Below are 19,022 nucleotides of genomic sequence, written 5' to 3' on the forward strand. Positions count from 1 at the left end.
CAGGGGCTCCAGGAGCCCCTGGGTGGAGGTGGGAAGGGCACAGGCAAGTAAAGTGAAGACAGCCAGGTTCGGAGATGCCTCTCTTCATCTTCGCAATCAAGAAGTGACTGTTTCATTCTGGAAACGTATTTATTTTCCTAGCTTCTATGATAATAAAACAGCTTTAGCATGTTTGTCATTACACATAATATGATGAAGGGGGCCCCCTATTTTGAGTTACATGGGAGCCCAGTGTTTGAAAAAGAAGTCCTCCCCAACTCCTCAGCAACTCAGAGAACAAGGTTCAAAGTGTAGGAATCGCCGCAGACCTGCTGGAGAATCGCCGGGTGCTCTCAGGGCAGCACCCACAAAACAACCTTCCTTCCCTGTCTCAGTTTCTCCCCAGAGTTTGCACTTTTCACTTTCAAGCCAGTTACTTTTTAGAGAAGGACATTGATCTGGGCAATATTATGGTTAAAATTTTCTCTCGAACGTTTCTAGTGTATGGTCAAAGTCAGTCTCTGTTGAGCATATTCATCATCCCTTTCTTTTCCTACTGTAACAATAAAATGAAATACATGCTGAGACTTTAGGAAGGCAGTGTGGGCACCAAGAGGGGGGCTTTTGGTTCCTCCCCAAATGTCCACCTATCCACCCACTCTATGTAGAAAGAACGTTGCTTACTATGACGTGCAGTTTTGTGACGAGTCCTCTTTGTCCCACTTCCAAACCAGATTGGTGCCCCTGAGCCCCTCCTATGAGAAGTTCCAGAGCTGCTTCTCTCTATGAGAATCAAAGGATAGGACAGTCCCTATTCTCTCGTATTTAATCAATATCTTTCTCTTTTGGATGATTTTAGGCATCACTCAGTTCTGCAGTGATGTGAAGGAAATGCTCGGCTTTAGCCCTGGATGGTTTTGGAGAATCTGCTGGGTAGCCATCAGCCCTTTGTTTCTCTTGGTGAGTTATCATTTCCCTTCTCCTCCTGGCCTTGGAGAAACACTTAGAATTGATCAATTTAATTGAAGTTTAACATATATAAAGAAAAAGGTGCAAATCAAAAGTGTACATCTCAGTGAAATTTTATAAATTGAGCATGGCTAACCACCCTTCTGGCTTTTCACATCATGGAGTCCTTGGGGATTCTATCACTTTATTGCACCACCCCCCTGCTCAATGATAATGATAAATAACAATTATTAAATATTAAGCGCCAGGCCAGACTTCGTGCAAAAGTTACTCCCATTGCTTTCTTAATCCTCACAACGATTCTATGAAGTTGTATAGTTCTAATACCCTGTTATACATTTAAGGAAACTGAGGCTTAGAGATGTTAAGGGTCCAAGGACCGAGGTCACGTGACAAGTAAGAACTGTTCAAGACAGGGGAAGGATGAACACGATGATCCTGATGTGTGACCCGAATCAAAAGTAGAACCTATTTATTGTCAGAGGACCTGGGCAAGACAGTTCAGTGCCAAGGGTTGCCCGTTTGCCGAGATGTGTTCAGTGTTCCCTTCATCCTCGTTGCATGTGCTTCTGCTTTTCCTCCTGGCGTCCTTCTGAAGGAGATGTTTGCCCCAAGATGGATAAGTGCCCTGCTAGCATCCCAGGTGAGCTCTGAGGTAGCCTGAGGTAAAGTGAGTCCGTGCACATCAGCAGGGACTGCTCTCCTGTCCTTTCGTTTATCTGTAATTTTACAGGGGCGGAGGAGCTTTTTGATCTTTTAGAGACAGGAAGGTTGTTACACCATTCCTTCAGCCTAGCTCCAGCTTACGGAGTATCTGGGCCACCGTTTTGTCTGAAGACATCTCTGCCTTTGCCGCACATCTGTGCCTTCCCCCTCTTTGAAAACAGCTCTTTTGTGTGTTTTTACTTTCTCGGGGCAGCCCTTTACTTTTGGTACTTTTTGTACCCACACATTAACCTGTGAGATGGACAATGTGCTCATTCTTGCCTTTGCAATGCTGCATGTGTCTCTTTCTACCACAGAATCCTTCCTTTACTTCCATTACCCTGGACCCTGGAGGCTTCCCAAACCAAGCAGAGGGTGTTCTCAGGGCCCAGGGGCCCTGGTGTGTGCTCTGGGCTCCAGTGTTCCCCCAGATCTTGGCCCGGTAGTTTCTTACTACCTCATCAACTCACTGTTGCTTTTACATAAGTTTAAAACATATATATTTTTAAATCCAGAAATTTTAGTTCTTTTCAGTGAGAGGTTGGTCTGAAGCACCTAGCCCGCCATTACTAGAAGTCCCGACATAAATAGGTTATTAATTTATATTATTACCAGTGCTTCTCAATAATCTACTTAAATCCTTTTGTTTTTCAAAGGAAGGAGAGACACCGGATTAGTTCCTTGAGGGAAGAAGTCATGTTTGTTTGTTTGCTTAAGTATTCCCCACACGTGGAAAAAATGAAGTCCAGGGCTGAGATTTGGGAGAGGCAACTAAGGCACTCATCACAGGTGTGAAATTTCAGGAAGTGCCAAAAATCTCCGTAATTAAGATAAATGCTATTTTAAGGCAATATTTTTTAAAAATCAAAATTATTGCAAAAATATCCCAGTGACCAAAATAGCAACATTTTAAATAAACACAAGATCCGACCCTATATTTGGATGACTTACCTCACTCACATCATCCTACTCTGGTCCTATCTTTTCAAAATATTATTTACCTTGATTACTGAAAATCTGTTACCCCTTTAATTATTATGCCTGCAGTGAGTACTTCATATGCCTCCCCCTAATCCTGGCCCCAGACATTAGTATTTGCATTTTTGTAAACTTCTGGTTGTTTGGCAGAGTGGGTGAACTCTTGGTGGACAGTCAATAAGTTTGGTGTCCAGCAAACCCCGCGTACAGATCTGGGTTCAGGCACATTACTCATTAAGTCCTGTGACATTCGCTCTACTCACTTCTAAAGGCAAGTGCTCCCAGGCATGATGAAGAGGAGGCAAATCTGTCTTCTTCTGAGTTTACTTAACAGGTCCCCTGCTCTGGGCTTTTTAAGGCTGCTTTAGGTAAATAATGAGTAGCTTACTAAAAATATTCTTTTTTCACTGAAGCCAAGTTACAAAAAAAGAAAATACTGTATATGAACATGGAGAGGCTGGGAAGTGTCGGGGGTTGTCTGCAGCAGCACTTACCGGCTGCAGCAAGAGCCTGGCGCCTCCCAAACTGTGCTGGCTTTAACACCTGACATCAAGATGAGACAAGTTGCAGCAGGGATGGCTCCTAATCAAACCTCTGTTCCCTGTTCTACAACTATCTTCCTTAGTGCCAGGTCTGGGGGCGAGGAGACTAAGTAGAGAAAAAGGTTTGCGACTGGCCAGGCTCCTGTTTTGAAAGCTCCTGTTTTGAATGTGTGTTTAACAATTTCCCTTTTTATTAACCTCAGACAAAGAAAAAAAAGATATAAATAGATGTTTAACCACACAAATAATTTACATTACTGTCTTCTTTATGACTATGAAATAATCAAATAAAATTAAATCAAGAGCAATAACGATTTCAGCACAGTGGTTACTAGGCAAAAACTGTTATTTACGCTCTCTCTGGAAAGCAAACTGAAATAAGAAAACTCAAACTGAGTGTTGGGAGCACACTGTGGAATTTATCTGGGTCAAAATTTTCACTGAAGTTTCAAGTAAAATGTCTAGTTAGCTGCTTTTTTCCTTCCATTATTCCTTTCATTACAAAGGCAGTCATTCAGTGTCAAGATTCCTTGAGGCAGAACCATCCTTGTTGAAACTCCAGGCTAAGGTGCTTAATGAGAACCTTATTATCTCTCCTGGACTTAGGTACCTTCCACTTGACCAAAAACAATCAGTGCCGAGAAATGCAGGGGTGAATGAAAGCAGAGCAGAGAGAAACAGGAAGTCCTAGGACTGGCAGGGGCCTTGGAGAGGTCACCCAGCTTATTCCTCATTGTCTGATAAGATGGCCCAAAGCACTCCTGATGAATGCCAACCTCTTCCCTTTCATCCTGAAGTGGGTGCTGTAACCCCCTTAAATAATGTTCTGAGGCTTTGGCATTCCCACTGTAGAGGTTGAGGTGGGAGGTAAGGAGGAAAATCAAGATAAACATCTGACTGTGATTTTTACAGCTTAGGCACAGAAATTAGTGAATTCTCCATGTTCAATCTAAGGCATATCATATTTTGGGAATTTCCTGAAAGTATTTTAGCTTTAGTATTTGGTGTTCATGGTATCAAAACTGTCTCTACTTGCACAAGTACTGTTAAGATTTTAATGTTTTTTTGGGATTTGTTTAAGTTCATCATTTGCAGTTTTTTGATGAGCCCACCACAGCTACGACTTTTCCAGTATAATTATCCTCACTGGAGTATCATCCTGGGTTACTGCATAGGAACCTCATCTTTCATCTGCATCCCCACATATATAACTTATCGGCTGATCACCACTCCAGGGACATTTAGGGAGGTATGTGCTACTGTGTGCATGTGTTCAGACTGGTAATTGTTTTGGGAAAAAAGGGTTCTCTTGTTATGCTCTGAAGGATACAATTCCATCATATGAAATTCACCAGGCGGCTATCAACCTTGCATATTTATATACCTACATCGTGTAGACCTGTAATGGCTGCCACTGTCATTTTAAGGCATCTCCCATAAACCTCAAATACAACAGAAAAAGAGTGAGCTGGTCATTGGGTGCACCACAGCATGCAGCTTGGGGCGTGTCCAGCAATCTAAACTTACCAGATAACTGCTTTGGTTCCTGCTCGCCATTGGGCATAGACATAAGATTGGTGGTGTCTGGGATGATATACAAATTTTGATTTAAGTGGAGAGTACAGTGGAAATGTCCGTGGTCAGTTTGCTAACAGCTATTTTCAAAAGTATCATCAAATAAAGATGTTGCAACAATATCATAGTTTTAGCTCTAGCCAATGGAGTAAAAAAAAAAAAACCAGTTGCCATTATAGCAAGACTCACTTCAGTAATGAATAATGAACTATAAAAATTTTAATAACAGAACCTTAAAATTTATATCATATTGTATACTTTTCAAAGCATCTTCCCGTAGATTATCTCATTTTGCTATCAAAATAAAATCTTGTGAATTAGATGGGCAGATATCATTAGCAGACAAAGATGCTGAGGCTGGGAATAATGCTGCTCAAAATTTCCTTCCTTCAGTGACTTTTCCATGGGCACACAGTACAGGGAGGTTCAAAATCCAGGTGTTCTGATTCCAGGTCCAACGTTCTTTCACTTTTAGGTGCATGTCTTGAAAGACATGCTCAGACCCAGAGTCATTGAATTTTGTTCCTTCAGGTTGTTCTCTATGGTGGTCATGATGGTCCACTGACTGTTGAAGATATATGCACCTGCAGCCTGGAAATCTCAAGGCTGGAGTCATCAACCTGATTAGGTTATTATCACAGAAGCCCCTAGTAACCTGCATAAAGATATTGGGAAGATGGCCCCTAATAAATAAGCATTTATAGATGTCAGCAGTGATCCACTTCTTTGATTATGACCTTGGAGAAGGCCAGGGCTTAGAAATTATGAGAGCAACTAAAATGCTCCAAAAATATGGAAAATGTAGGTAGGCCTGGCATTTTGGCAGGTTAGCAGCCAGAAGGGCACCAGAATGGGTGGGTAGGGGATAGGGCACAAAAACCAACTATTCTATTAATGTGGCTAATTGTGGGCCTTGTGCCCACCATTCGCCATACACCATACTGCTCTCTCTGCACAACACTTAAGACTAGTTAGAGTGATCTGTGTCCAGTTCACAGTTAGCAAGGTACAATTTTGTGTAATCGCGTTTCACAGTCTGTTTAATCAGGTTACATGTTCATCTACAGGAAAGATGATCTGTGAAATTTTGCCTTCTATGATTCGACATGTCCAGGTAGCTGCTGAGCACTGCAGCACTCCTTTTTAATTGGGTTTCCAGTGTGAGATTGCAGTATTTGAATGTTAAGGTCATTAAGAACACAACATGCACAATTTTGTGAATTTATTAACTCTGAGAATGAAACTTTCTGAAACTTTCTGCTCATTAAAGAAGAACAAACTGCCAGCACTAAGAAATAAAAATTTCTGATCCAAAATAAAAAGGACAGGTAGTAGCGCTTCACCTAAAATCGACATATCAAAAGATGCTTTCGGATCCAATTGGGCCTGTGTACCATACAGACTTTTGCCATCGAAGATTTTACTAAGCAACTTAATATATTTTTTAAATAATTTTTAAATTATAGTTGACATACAATATTATGTTAGTTGCAGGTGTACAACATAGTGATGACTATTGATATAATTTACAAAATGATCGCCGCACCCCAGTAAGTCTAGTTTCCATAATAAAGATTTTTCTAAGCCTCTACAGTGCTGCCATTTCTTTCCTCACATCCCTGAGCTGCTATATGTCATCCTGATGCTTTTACAAGGCGGGTTGCCTATTTCATACAGGAGCCCAAGAGTATTTCAGATCTGTCTTAAAGCTTCTATGTACTCAGCTTATTTTAATGTAAATATTTTCAGCTTTTTCCCTGTGAGCATGAGATTGCTTTAGGAGTGATAATCTTAAGGGTCACATCTTTTTAAATTTAATTATGTAATAATTTGTACCCTTGTATGAACTAGCCAGTACTCCTTTATAGGTGGATTCATTAAATAAGTAACAACTTGGCTGTTCTAGTGGCTAATGGCACTGTGCCTGTAGTGTGTGTATGCAGGGCTGAGGGGAGGGGAAGGGCTCAGGATCCAGCACTCAGTCTGCTCCACAAGCCCTGTGTGGCCACATGAAGCCTCCTCCATCCAGAGAAAAGGTGCCCTTACCTGGGTCATCAAAGGGATGTTATAGGCCAGCAGAGGTTCTATTGACAGCTCATCCTTTTCTCCCATTAGTGATATAATGACTTTCTTATTAGTTTATAGATGTTTATAGTTCTTGAATATTCCAGTTTTATCCATAGTTGAGAATGAATAAATTGGGAATGCCTTCCTTAAGGAAAGTCAATGAGACTATTCCAACTATTAACTGCCACTAAAATGCTATACAACTTTGTTTTAATATTAATATTGAACTATATTTACAATACTGTTAAATTACAAGAATGTTTATAACATTATATTTTCTTCCCGACAGCGTATTATTAAAAGTATCACTCCGGAAACACCAACAGAAATTCCCTGTGGGGACATCCGCTTGAATGCCATATAAAGTGCTTCAATGAGAGGAAAACGGCTTCCCAACAAGCTCTTCCTCCACTTCTGACAAGTCATGCCACGCCTTCTCACTCTAAATGAGTTTCCAGCTAAGCCTGACAATGGAAGGGTCTTCTTCATTGAGACACAGTCCTAAAAGACTACGGTGCCCAGACTCTTATGGCCTCCAGCCACTTCTTTCTGTGAAATCTCCTGGACATATTACCATGTTAGACTCTGTGATGCAGCTGAACTATTTTGGATGTGTGAGGGTGTATACGGAGGTGATGAAAACCACCATATAGTTAGGATTGGGTTTAGAATCAACTCTGTGAAAGTCTCCTGTATCATTCCTTGTTCTGATCATTGGTATCTGACGTCTGTTTGCTTCTAAAGGTTTCACTATACATGAATGCATAAACCATGTAGGAGAAAACAGGGATGCTGTCTTGCTAACCATGTATTTTCAGAGTAGCATAGAAATCTATAGTTGGACCTACTAGAACCCTGCAACCCATGTGCTGCTGTGGAATCAGGAGAGAAAGATGTAAGAAACTAAACTGAAAAATAATGTGTACATGTGAGCATGTGTGTCTGTGTATACTGTTGTTTCAGTGAATCCTTCCCTTATTCCAATACTTTGGGCCCATTACAAACTATATGAATTTCCTCTGATTTTTCTTACATTAACAAATTCTACCTACTCAAATGTGTATGTACGTTATTATTTGAAGAGTATACTTACAACATGCTCTGCCTCCTTCTCTTTTTCTAGTGACACTACATGAGCTCACACACCTTCCTTTATGGGCCAGTCTTTGGCATCTGCTGCACTTCATTGCCATCTCCTTGTCTCTTTCTACTAAACATTTAGGATAATGTTCCACAGGCAAATCTGGCCTATTTCATTAGTCACCGTGGCTTGGCCAGGAACTACTTTGAAGATGGATATTGACTAATGCACCTCAGTTGGCTATCTGATTCAAGTTCTGTATACTTCAAATGATTGAGTTTGACCATTGAGGTTATTTTGCTTTATGAAGAGAATAAATCCAGTTCTTGCTTATAGCATATGTAGACTTGGCACCCTAACCTAAATCAAGGTCATCCTCAATCCGAAAGTAATTGGAGAGTCTGGGATAGCCTTAAATGGCCCACCCCACCCCGGCCCCCGCCAACTCCTTGACCCTTCCTGGTTGAATACCAGGACTGTGAGCCCGCCAGATAATTTTCAAGATTGAAACTAAGTAAGGCTAATTGAGAAAGGGTCAGTAAATAACCTTTCATTCCACATAAAACCCTTAATACGGACCCAGTAAATTTGACCTTCGGTTGCTTGTGGCTCTCAGATGCATAGGTAGAGAAGCAAATTATACCTTGCAGTGTGAGTTTTACTTATCGAAATCTTAAAGGGAATAAAAACATAGTTAATGATAAAAGGACCCAATCATCTAGTCCTACATCATTTATTTTCTCTATATAAATCAAATTTAATTCTAACAGCCCTATATAGAAAGAAGACCCATATAGCAGAGGCCTGGTTTTATTCATTTATAGTTCTTCTGTTCGCTTCTTTTTCTCAATCTTCTCTGGCCATCTTCCTGTATTCTCCCTACATCTTTCTATTTCTGATTCTTTGTTTCTCCTAGCAGGATGTTTTCCTTATAGATGATAGTTGCTGAGAAGTTTCCTAAAGTATTAGAGGTAAAAACGAGGGGGATTAAGAAATATTCTGTACCTTCATTATCTTTACTTTTTCATTCTTTCTTGTTACCTTATTTCCATTCTCTTTGCTTTCTAGCATGCTTAGAGAGGTTTTATAAGTGGCAGCATATTCAGTGGTCAATAACTTTGCAAATTTTAAGAATTTGTTTTATAAAGATATTCAGATATGGATTCTCCCCAGTCCACACACATTTATGCAGTCTCCAAAGATAACATTTTTTAAAAAGCACTTTTCAGTGTTAACAAGACAGGTATTAAGGGAAGTATATAGGTGTTTTGAAAAGTTTTCAAACTTCAATAATTTTTTTAAAGAATCTAAAATCTCTGTTCTTCATAGTTTGCATTTACTTTACCCCTATTTATCAATACTACTATGGACTTTTTCAAGGAAGGCTTTAGGTAGACATACTTTAAAATAATCTTTTAAAGAACTTTTGAATCTAATGTAGCATTTACCTAAAAATATAAACTAAAAATGGAATTGTAACATTATTTATGTACTGAAGTTAATTTTTTAATGTGATTTTGTTAGTAAAAAATACCCAAGAAATAGGCAAGACACAAGACAAAGACATGGAGGCCATTCAATTGACAAGTTCTTTTACTGATATGCAGTGAAGTCCAAAGAATACATCTCCCTCCCTTCTAGAAAACTTACCACCCATTTACAATTAATTCCACTTGTGGTATGGAATGCATATAATGTATAACGTAAATTCATTGCCCTGGCTGCCCAATCTGGATATGTATGCAAAGACCCTAACAAACTCAAAAATCAATAGAATAGCTCCAAAATCAAATAATGAAATCTCAAAATAAGGCAAGTTATTGTCAGATGAGTCACTCCCTCACCATTCTTTTTACTTAGCTTGTTACTTTGGTGCCACTAATCTTAAAATTTAAGTGCAAGGATGAACTTCCAGTTAACTCACACACCCCACCCCATTCCTTAAAAGGGAGATTATTTTCCTGGAAGAATTGTATTCTTTCTGATAAGTAGAAAAGACTGGCCTAATTTTTCTATCTGTTGTATAATTGATTTGGAGTTCACTGTCAAAGCAAAGCTTAAAACTATGGAATGCAATAGCTCAATTGTGCTTTTACACATATCTTCGATAATGTTAAACTATAATGTGGTATAATACAAGCCTAGTTCTTTTCTAAGCATGTCTCTTTACTCATAAATCAACACTTGGTGCTAAAGATATCATTAAGGACAACAGTAATCAGAGGGCATTTTTCAACCTCCCATCTTTTTTTTGTTTTGTTTTGTTAGGAAGGGGTGAAGAAGAGCAGTTAAGTTCCTCAGAGAGACTATGCCACAAACTGCCATCTCCATAAGTAATGTAATAAAAGCAAAATAGTCATATGCTATGTGAGAAGTTGTTTAAAGTTATCATTGGGCTCACACATTATTAAAATGCAAGGAGAGTTATACAAAGGGTCTAAATTAGGAAAGTGAGCTTAGAATGTGCTTGCTTGAGAAGCATGTTAGAGAATGAAATTCATAAATCCAAATACAGAAATGTTAAGACAGGGAATATTCCTACACTATAGAAAGCTTCTTTGGTCCACTTGAAACAGTCTGAGTTTTTTCTTCAATATCAGAAATGTCAATATTTATTAAAATTTGTTGTGTCTAGTTTCATGAAGGGCTGTTTCAAAGCTCTAAAATTTTTTTTTACTTTCTGTAGTATCACCCTTTCCCCTCATTGCTTAACTGCCTCTAAATTTTAATGAGAGAACAATATTTTAAAGTCCAGATAACTATTTTAGAGGCAGGAACAGACCTGGTAACTAAGCTAATTTCTCTGCTCTTCTTGGGACCTGGAAATTTCTAAAGAAAGGTGAACTTAAGTTTTACTTCCTCTACTAGAATGAAATAATACCCCTTTCAATCAGTTTAGTGGGTATTTACCACAGTGGAAAAGATTTTAGGATGAGATCTTAGATATGCCTATCCTTTTGTTTCATATAGATAGAATCTATTCAATATTATTTCTACATTAGGTATTTCAAAACACCTTTTCAAGAGGAGTCTTTTTTGGGAAATGACACAATATATTTCCATTGGAATTTTAGGTGGTATTTCTCTTACCAATACATCACAAAATTCATGCAAAACTGCTGTGCTACCACCGCTGTAAGTTTTTGTTTGTGTTTTTAAGCTATCAAAATAGATTTTCTTCACTGGCCAACTCTAATTTAGAAACAGTGTGTATTCGTGGAGCACTTTATCTGCTGAAGAAGAACCTTACACTTAGTAAAGAGAACAGGTAACATCAGTCCTTCAATTCTATAACTGAAGACTCCAAATATGATAAATTCATTTCTAGCAATTTGTAAACACTGACATTCCGAACTACTAATATTTGGGGAGGAGTTATCCCATTTTTATGCTAAAATATCTAAATTCCTATAAACAAATAAGAGCACTTGCAAATTTTTTTTAAAAGGTTATTTTGAAAGTTTGTTATTTGAACTCTAATATTAAAGGTCTACCTATCTTAAGAAAACTTGATATAGAAAAAATATATTTTAAAAGATAAAATTAGGGACTTTAAAGAAGAATTTGCAGTTATTTCTCCAATGGCATATAAATATGATTTGACTTACAATTTTTCAGGATACTTTGTGCATTGGACACATCAATGAGGTACTTCAAACTCTAGATTATGGTTAAATTATATAAATGCTATTTCTTTTTCCCTCATTTTCACTTTCTCCCATATTACTTACGGCTAAGAAGAAAATTTCTTCCACTATTCACCTCTGTAAATGGTGGTAATATGAAATTTACCAATATTTTTTACATGAAACATTTCATTTTTAAACTTTAATGGCAGATTTAAACATGTTTTATTTGTATAAGAGTAGTCTCTTTAAGATGCAAACAATGCCCCTATATTAGTTTTTCAGCATTTTATCATAAATGCTCCAAGTTAGATTGAGACATCAGTAAATGCCTTACACTGTGAACTATTATTGTAATAACTTTTGTTCATTAAAAAAACCTTTCACACCCTTAACTAAACCTCTTAACTATACATGTCAAAACATTTACACATCTCCCCCAAACATCACTGCATATCATTTACAAATATGTAGTATCAAAACCACTTAGATATTAAATTTCTGTAAAGCTAATGTTTACAATTCTTTGCAATTTGTGCAGAACTTTATATGCTTCCACATATATCTGATTTGATTATCATAGCTCTGGATGACAGATGTTATTGTCCTAGTTTTGCAGATGAGGGGCCTGAGGCTGAGAGGTTAATCGATTTGCCCAAGTTCACACACCTAGAAAATGCCTAGGTTGGCCAAAGGTTACTTGTATGTCTTTCAAATCATCTATAGAAACTCAAAAACACAGATTCTAAATCCAAAAAAGAAAATTATGAGGGATATGTTCCCAACAAACAGGGACATTCATTCTCCTACATAACCACAACACAACTATCAAAATCAGGAAAGTAACTTTGATACATTACTGCCATTTAATCTGACCTCATTCAATGATTTTTTTTAACAAAAGGACCCATTCCAGAATCACACTTCTCATTTAGTTTCATGTCTTTTTTGCCTCCTTCAGTCTGGAAGTTTCCCAGGCTTTCCTTGACTTTTGTGAACTTGACACTTGACGACTACAAGCCAGTTATTTTGTTCAATGTTCCCCGATTTAATGATTGATTCCTAATGATTAGATTCAGGATATGTATTTTGGCTGAAATATGACAATGATGTGCTTTTCACTGCATCGTATCAGGTAGAGCACGATTTGATTTGTCCCCATACTGGTGATATTAACTGCAACCACTTGTCAGGCTTTCCACTGTATTCTTTTGTGATTAAATAGTATTTTTTAGGGAGCGATTACTCTGAGACTGTGCAAATTCCTTGTTCTTCATCTAATTCTTCATTCATTTTTAAAAGATACTTTAGTCAGTGGATTATAATCCATTATTTTGCTGTTCAAATTATCCTATATTGTTAATGAGAGGCCTTTCGAGCGGCTTCTGTCTTTTCTACATGTTCCATAATTCTTGAAAAACTTCCTTACTTTCTGGAATGACATCTCAGTATCATGTACTTTCTCCACCACAGCCATTTATTATTTTTAGTGAAAAATGTATTTAGAAACCAAGATCTAGGTGGTAGGTTTTGCTCATTGCAAGTAGTGTCACTGATACCAAGTCCTCTCACCGGACAGAACTAAAGTGTGTATGTATGTGTAAGCACATACGCATTTGCATCTATAATTATCTCTCACGAAAATATACTTTCACACCACTACTTCCAATTCCAACTCAAAACTACAAAGTTCATTTTAGTATTCTCTCTTCATATTTATAACCCCTTCTAATGCAGTGTGAAACCTGGCTCCCATTACCCTGAATATTTTATACTTATTTGATCAGTTGCCTTGAGTGCCAGCAATATTTCATTGCTGTTGCTACCTCTACACAGAAGCCCTCATAATCCATTCAGGTTCTGACATTTTGTGCAGCGATTGCCCCCCAGAACAAATGCCATTCTTAAATAGCTCAGGCCGACAATCCTTCAGCCCTATTTGAATCACTGGACTGTGTAGTGAAGGGGTACTCTCCCAAGGGAAGATCAAGGAACTGTTCCCAGAAAAGGGGTAAGTGCCTGCCAGAGAGGCAAAAACGTCTGTTATATCTGGGGAAGGAGAGAGAAGAAACCCTTAATTTGCAGCTTCTCCCTGAGTTATGTCAAGCTTAGTTATAAAAGTAATATAGTCGATCCCTGAATAATACAGAGCTGAGGTTAGGGGTACTGATCTCTCAAACAGTTAAAAATTCATGTATAACTTTTGACTCCCCCCAAATTGAACAATTAATAGCTTACTATTGACCAACTAAAAGTCTTACCAATAACAATTAACAAATATTTTGTATATGTATTATGTACTATATTCTTACAACAAAGCTCAAGAAAATGTTAAAATAATTTATATTGAAAAAAATCGGCATATAATTGTACCCACACAGTTCAAACCTATGTTGTTCAGGGATCAGCTGTAATATTTCCTAAAGCATCCAAACCGCTTTGTGAAAGTCTCAACTATTAGAAGAAGGAAATTAACAGCTTCTTATCAGATCCCTGACTCCAGTGTCTCCCTCTTGCATATCTGGTTAATCTTCCAAATATAGGGCACTAGTTATAACAACCCTAAGGAACCAAATTTTCTATCAGAGTTGAAGATTTTAGTCCAGCTCATGGTCTTCCATAATCCCACCCAAGCTTTTTCATAGTTACATTATACTATATCCCTCTGTGCACATAGAATCAGTGCTTTTTAAGTATTTGTCACCATCAATGATCCATTTTAAAGTATTGGGATATAATTAATATTTAATGTGTCAGTCAAGAGATAAGAGCATTAGCTTTGTTACTTTTCCTTTCTGGTTTTAAAGGTATAATAAAATGATTTATGAATGCTAAATTTGATCCTTATTATAATTTTTTTCTAAAAGTCAACATTCTTATTAAACAAAGTTTATCTTAAAATGTGGTTAACTATGATAAAGTAAGTATGAGATATAAACAGCACTTTCTTAAAGGGAAGAAGATCGATTAGAGAACTATTTTCTCCATATTATTCATCCTTTCCCACGAATAAATTTATAATATTTAATTTCAAATGGTAAGTTTCAAAGACTTAGAACAGAGTTTCTGGTTTTATTTTGATGTATGAATGGAAGCTATAAGCTGTATTATATTTTTTAGGGTATATAAAACAAGACATGTTCATAAATAGGCCAAATGGATCTTTAGTTAATTTCATTTAGGCTAAATATCTCCATCTTTTCACACTTAGCTAAAATTGATTTATATACATAACCAATTTACTAACTGGCACAAGTTTCAGAATTAAAGTGATTTCTAATGAAATACAAGAGAAACTGTGGCACAGGTGAGTGACTTTACTTTTAAAATAAAATATAAGCATGAATTACATGTATACACATACCATTATTTTTATTTTCAGTTAAGCCAAGTATGCTCTGAGCTAAAAAGTTATTAGGACAAGATGTACATCCATATTTTACAATTTAATACAAATTTAAAAACAAAGTATAACAATATTCCCTATTGTTCAAATGTACATAATTTTATCTTTAACAATATTTATAAAAGTTTCTGGAACAAAGCCAACATTATGAGAGTTGTTTAAATCATTTTTTAATGGTTGTACTGTAGCTAATATTCTCCAAACACCAGGATTTAGTAGACTGTTTAGGTTGGCTAAATACAATCAAGAATGTGGTATTGAAAAGTAAATATTATATATCAATTCAAACATTCAAGATAAAAGGACTTTTGACTTAAACCAAAAATAAATTTTGAAAATATATTTCAAAAATACCCTCCCAACCACTATTAACATGCTCTTTTATGTGTTTACACAACATGTTCCAGGAATTCAATCATCTTCTTTCTCAATATATGTCTTTGTATTAACCCGTGCCATTTGCCTGGCCAAGTACCTGTCTCTAGCTGACATTACGGTTTCTTCATTGTTCCGCTTCGCAAACTTGTTCAAGGCCTCGTCTGGTCTCTCTTGTTCTTTGCCTATCTCGTGGCATTCCTCTGTGATTCTGTGTTTTGCTCCCAGTGATGTTTCAGAGCTAGAGGGTTTCTCTGGGCTCCTTTCTTTGTCCTTTTCCATGTTTCTCATTTTACTGGATCTTTCCTGGTCCAGAAACCTATCCTTTGCCCTAGAATTCGGGCTGCTTTCCTTTCTGTCTCGCTTTCTTTCTGAAGATTGAACAGTTATTTCTTGTTTTTCTCTCTCTCTGTATTTATCACTGTTTTGATATTTTTCTTTCCTTGCCTTCATATGCTCCTCCTTTTCTTTGTCTTTCTCTTCCTTCTCTCCCCCTTTCTCACTGTGTCGGTCATGATCGTTTCGTTGTCTGTTTCTTTCTTGTTCTCTTGTGGGATATTTCTCCCTTTTCCATTCTCTGTCATTTCTTTCTATTTGGTCTTTTCCCCTCGGTTTATCTTCTTGTTCATGCCTCTTCCAGTGGTAATTTCTATGATTGGCTTCTCTGTGCCTATGAGAATCCTTTTCTTTTCGATAATCACGGTCAGTGCAATAGTTCTCCTGGTCCCTGGACTGTCTCCCTTGGTGCTGGTCTTCCTTTTTCTCATGTCCTCTTGACTTGGAACTTTTTGTGTGGCGTTTGGTACTATGCTCTCTTTCTTCACTAGGTGATCGAGAGTTGGTTTGATTCCTGTAATGCCTGGAGTTGTTCTCAGAGGTCTCTACATCCTTTTCCCTTCTGCGGTTCACTTTATTTTCTTCCATTTCGTCATTCTCACTGCTGTTAGCATCAAAGTCACTGTCTGCATCTGGGTTTTCCTCTACCTTCACAACAGTTTGGAGAATGCATTTCTCATGCAGTATTCTGTTCTTTGAACTTACTTCATCAGAATAACCCCTTGATTTCTCTTCCTTTATCCCAGACCTTTAAAAAATAATATAACACTGAATGCTACATTATCAATTGTAGTAAACAAATGAAGTGTTCATATAATTCTTCTCAATACTTCATATAACTAAAATTATATATACCTTCTGATTACCCAAATGCAAAAAGGTACTGATGTCTATTTACCTTGTAAACATATACAAACTAGCATTTTAAAACCATTCATAATTTTCAACATTGGTAGAAGTGCAAAAGAAAATGGGCCCTTCTGTATCGGACCACCAGAACCTTCAGGCAGGGATCTGTGTAGTCTTCAATTTGCTAAGCACGGACAAAGAATACTTGGGGAAGGTAAGATATATTTTGGATCTTACTAATCTTTTCACAACATGAAGTTGTGGTTCTTTGTTGGAGTTTTATTTTTCTTTGCAAAAAAATTTAAAGTCCTGGAAATAGATGAAGACATTTTTTTTTTCCCCACAGCAAAATGATAGTAAAATCTAATTCTAAATATCACTAAATAAACACTCTTATGATTAAAAAGGCACCAGTATCCTGATATACCCCTTGGCACCTATCACAACAGAACGGAAATATATGAATCCATCTAGCTATTATAATCAGTAACACTACAATTGTTTACATCATCTACATTTTCCCAGCTGATAAACATGATTAATTTATTTATATTATTCACACATTCATTCTTATTAATCACACTAAGAGAGCAACAACTATGGTTCTTTAGAAACTGCTAGCAGAACTATCTTCGCTAACATATTCACTAATAATTATAAATTCTATTAGACTCTGAGAAGTGCAACTATGAAAAGACACTATAAAGTTTCACAGCTGGCCTTACAATTATTCTGGATGAAATTTTAATAGAAATACCAATTTTCCATTCAAAATCTTCAATTTTCAAATATATTTTCTTAGACTCATAATTCTTATCAATATTTTAATCAAAACCTAGCAGTTGGGGGGATAGGTGGGAAATATAAGCCTAATTCTTTCTCTTCATCCTTAATTCCATTCTACCTTTCCCCAGCAACAGACTCAGATCCTCTTATCTAAAAGTTTCTGTTCCCCAAAAAAGTTTATTTAAATACAAATTTAGAACACCTTCTCCCTCTACTTTTAGCTATATACTAATGGCATAATCATTTCACCATTCCTATTTAGTACCTTATAATTTTATTCTGAAATCCTCCAATCCTTACTTTCCAAACCAATACCAATAGAAATGTCTATAGAAATGATCATGCCCTTATCTGTGCTGTCTGCTATGGTTAGCCACTAGCCAAATGTAGCAACTGAGTACTTGAAATAAAAAATTTAATTTTTAATATTAAACAACCATACATTTCCAGCCCTTGATATGCAAATCTTACATTTTATGGAGGCTAGGTTTTACTTATAAAATAAACCATCTCTCTTTCTATATAGTACCTAAACATATGTGTAGGTTTACTGCAGAATAAAAATGATCTTGAAGTAAATCTATAGGTTTTTAAATTAAGAAACTGTAAATCCCTATCCATTCTTTCAATTAGGTCAGGTGTGGCTAACAAAACAAATATGCAATGCTACAATTCTCTATCTTTTAGAGGGTTTAGATGATCTTACAACCACAGATCATGAGCAGTATCTTTCTTCTAAATATTCCATATATCACATCTTACCTGGCTTCACGAAAGCTGCATGTAGGTACTTCCTCTTCCCCAACTGCTTGATTTAATAGGTGCCTATAAAATCCACTGAGATCTTTCTGCTTGGTTACATCCAAACGTGCTAAGAGGGAAAGCAAAAGTGAGAATATATTCAATGAGGCAAAAATGCCGTTTAGTTTTACAAGAACAGAGTACATAACACAGTCTGTAAATTATTCTCTAGATCAACAGTTGGCAAACTACAGCCTCTAGGCCAAATTTGGTCTGCTGCCTGTCTTTGTAAATAAATTTTTATTGGAATATAGTCCTGTCTATAAGTTTATGTATTATCTAGGGCTGCTTCTGCATTACAAAGGCAAACTGAGTAGTTGTAACAGAGATCATATGATACACAAAGCCTAAAGTGTTTATTATCTGGTTCTTTACACAAAGTTTGTGGACTGGTGCTCTAGATAAACACACAGTACATGCTTAGACCAAGTCTTACAGATTTGGTTTTCTTCCACTTAAAATTGATGAGCACTTGCCAATTAAGCTATTTATAAGTACATATTTTACTTAGATCTTGAAAAATGATGAGTAGAAAGCACTGAAGTAAAGCACTAAGATATTTTTTGGCCTCTGCACATCTTTGTTCTGTCTTGAATTAATGTTATTGTTTTTCTAAATGCCCAGTTGATGCTCCTTGGTTGATATGCCTCTAGTTTTCTCATCCCCAAAAATATAGCTAGAATTTAAATCTCAGTTTATATTGCTTCTGACAAATTTCATGGTATTATTCCTTATAATAAATGTTTTCGCATTTAGAATCATTTTCCAAGGCAATGACTTGTAATGACCATAGTTTTAGACAACAAAATAAGATGTAATAGTTAATGAGAATACAACTGTTGTTTTTAGTTAAAATCTCCTGTAATATTATATTGTATACCTTGAATTCATATACATAAATTTTGACCATAACATTATAATCTAAAAGTTCAGTGACAGAGCAAACG

At 36.7% G+C, this 19,022-nt stretch overlaps 2 protein-coding genes across 8 annotated transcripts in view; one reads left to right on the forward strand and one right to left on the reverse strand.

Annotated features, from left to right (window-relative positions):
* The window catches only part of SLC6A4 (solute carrier family 6 member 4), a 36,019-nt gene extending 21,453 nt beyond the window's left edge, over positions 1-14,566 (forward strand). For 4 of the 6 annotated variants that reach the window (XM_036222574.1, XM_016138990.2, XM_036222573.1 and 1 more), the window contains 3 exons: positions 839-939; positions 4,255-4,422; positions 7,105-14,566. In XM_036222574.1, the coding sequence (XP_036078467.1) occupies positions 839-939; positions 4,255-4,422; positions 7,105-7,179 (344 nt within the window). In that variant the 3' untranslated portion in view covers positions 7,180-14,566. Of the gene's footprint in view, positions 1-838; positions 940-1,430; positions 1,860-4,254; positions 4,423-7,104 lie in introns of those variants that run through there. The other 2 variants (XM_016138992.2, XM_016138991.2) reach the window with 2 other exon arrangements.
* Positions 14,567-14,868: 302 nt separating this feature from the next.
* Positions 14,869-19,022, reverse strand: part of NSRP1 (nuclear speckle splicing regulatory protein 1) — a 39,039-nt gene continuing 34,885 nt past the window's right edge. For both annotated transcript variants that reach the window (XM_016138993.2, XM_036222576.1), the window contains exons 6-7: positions 18,037-18,145; positions 14,869-16,387 (exon numbers count right to left, since the gene is read on the reverse strand). In XM_016138993.2, the coding sequence (XP_015994479.2) occupies positions 15,340-16,387; positions 18,037-18,145 (1,157 nt within the window). In that variant the 3' untranslated portion in view covers positions 14,869-15,339. The remainder of the gene's footprint in view (positions 16,388-18,036; positions 18,146-19,022) is intronic.

Source organism: Rousettus aegyptiacus, unplaced genomic scaffold (genome assembly GCF_014176215.1).
Source record: "Rousettus aegyptiacus isolate mRouAeg1 unplaced genomic scaffold, mRouAeg1.p scaffold_m13_p_6, whole genome shotgun sequence".
In the NCBI taxonomy this organism is placed as follows: domain Eukaryota; kingdom Metazoa; phylum Chordata; class Mammalia; order Chiroptera; family Pteropodidae; genus Rousettus; species Rousettus aegyptiacus.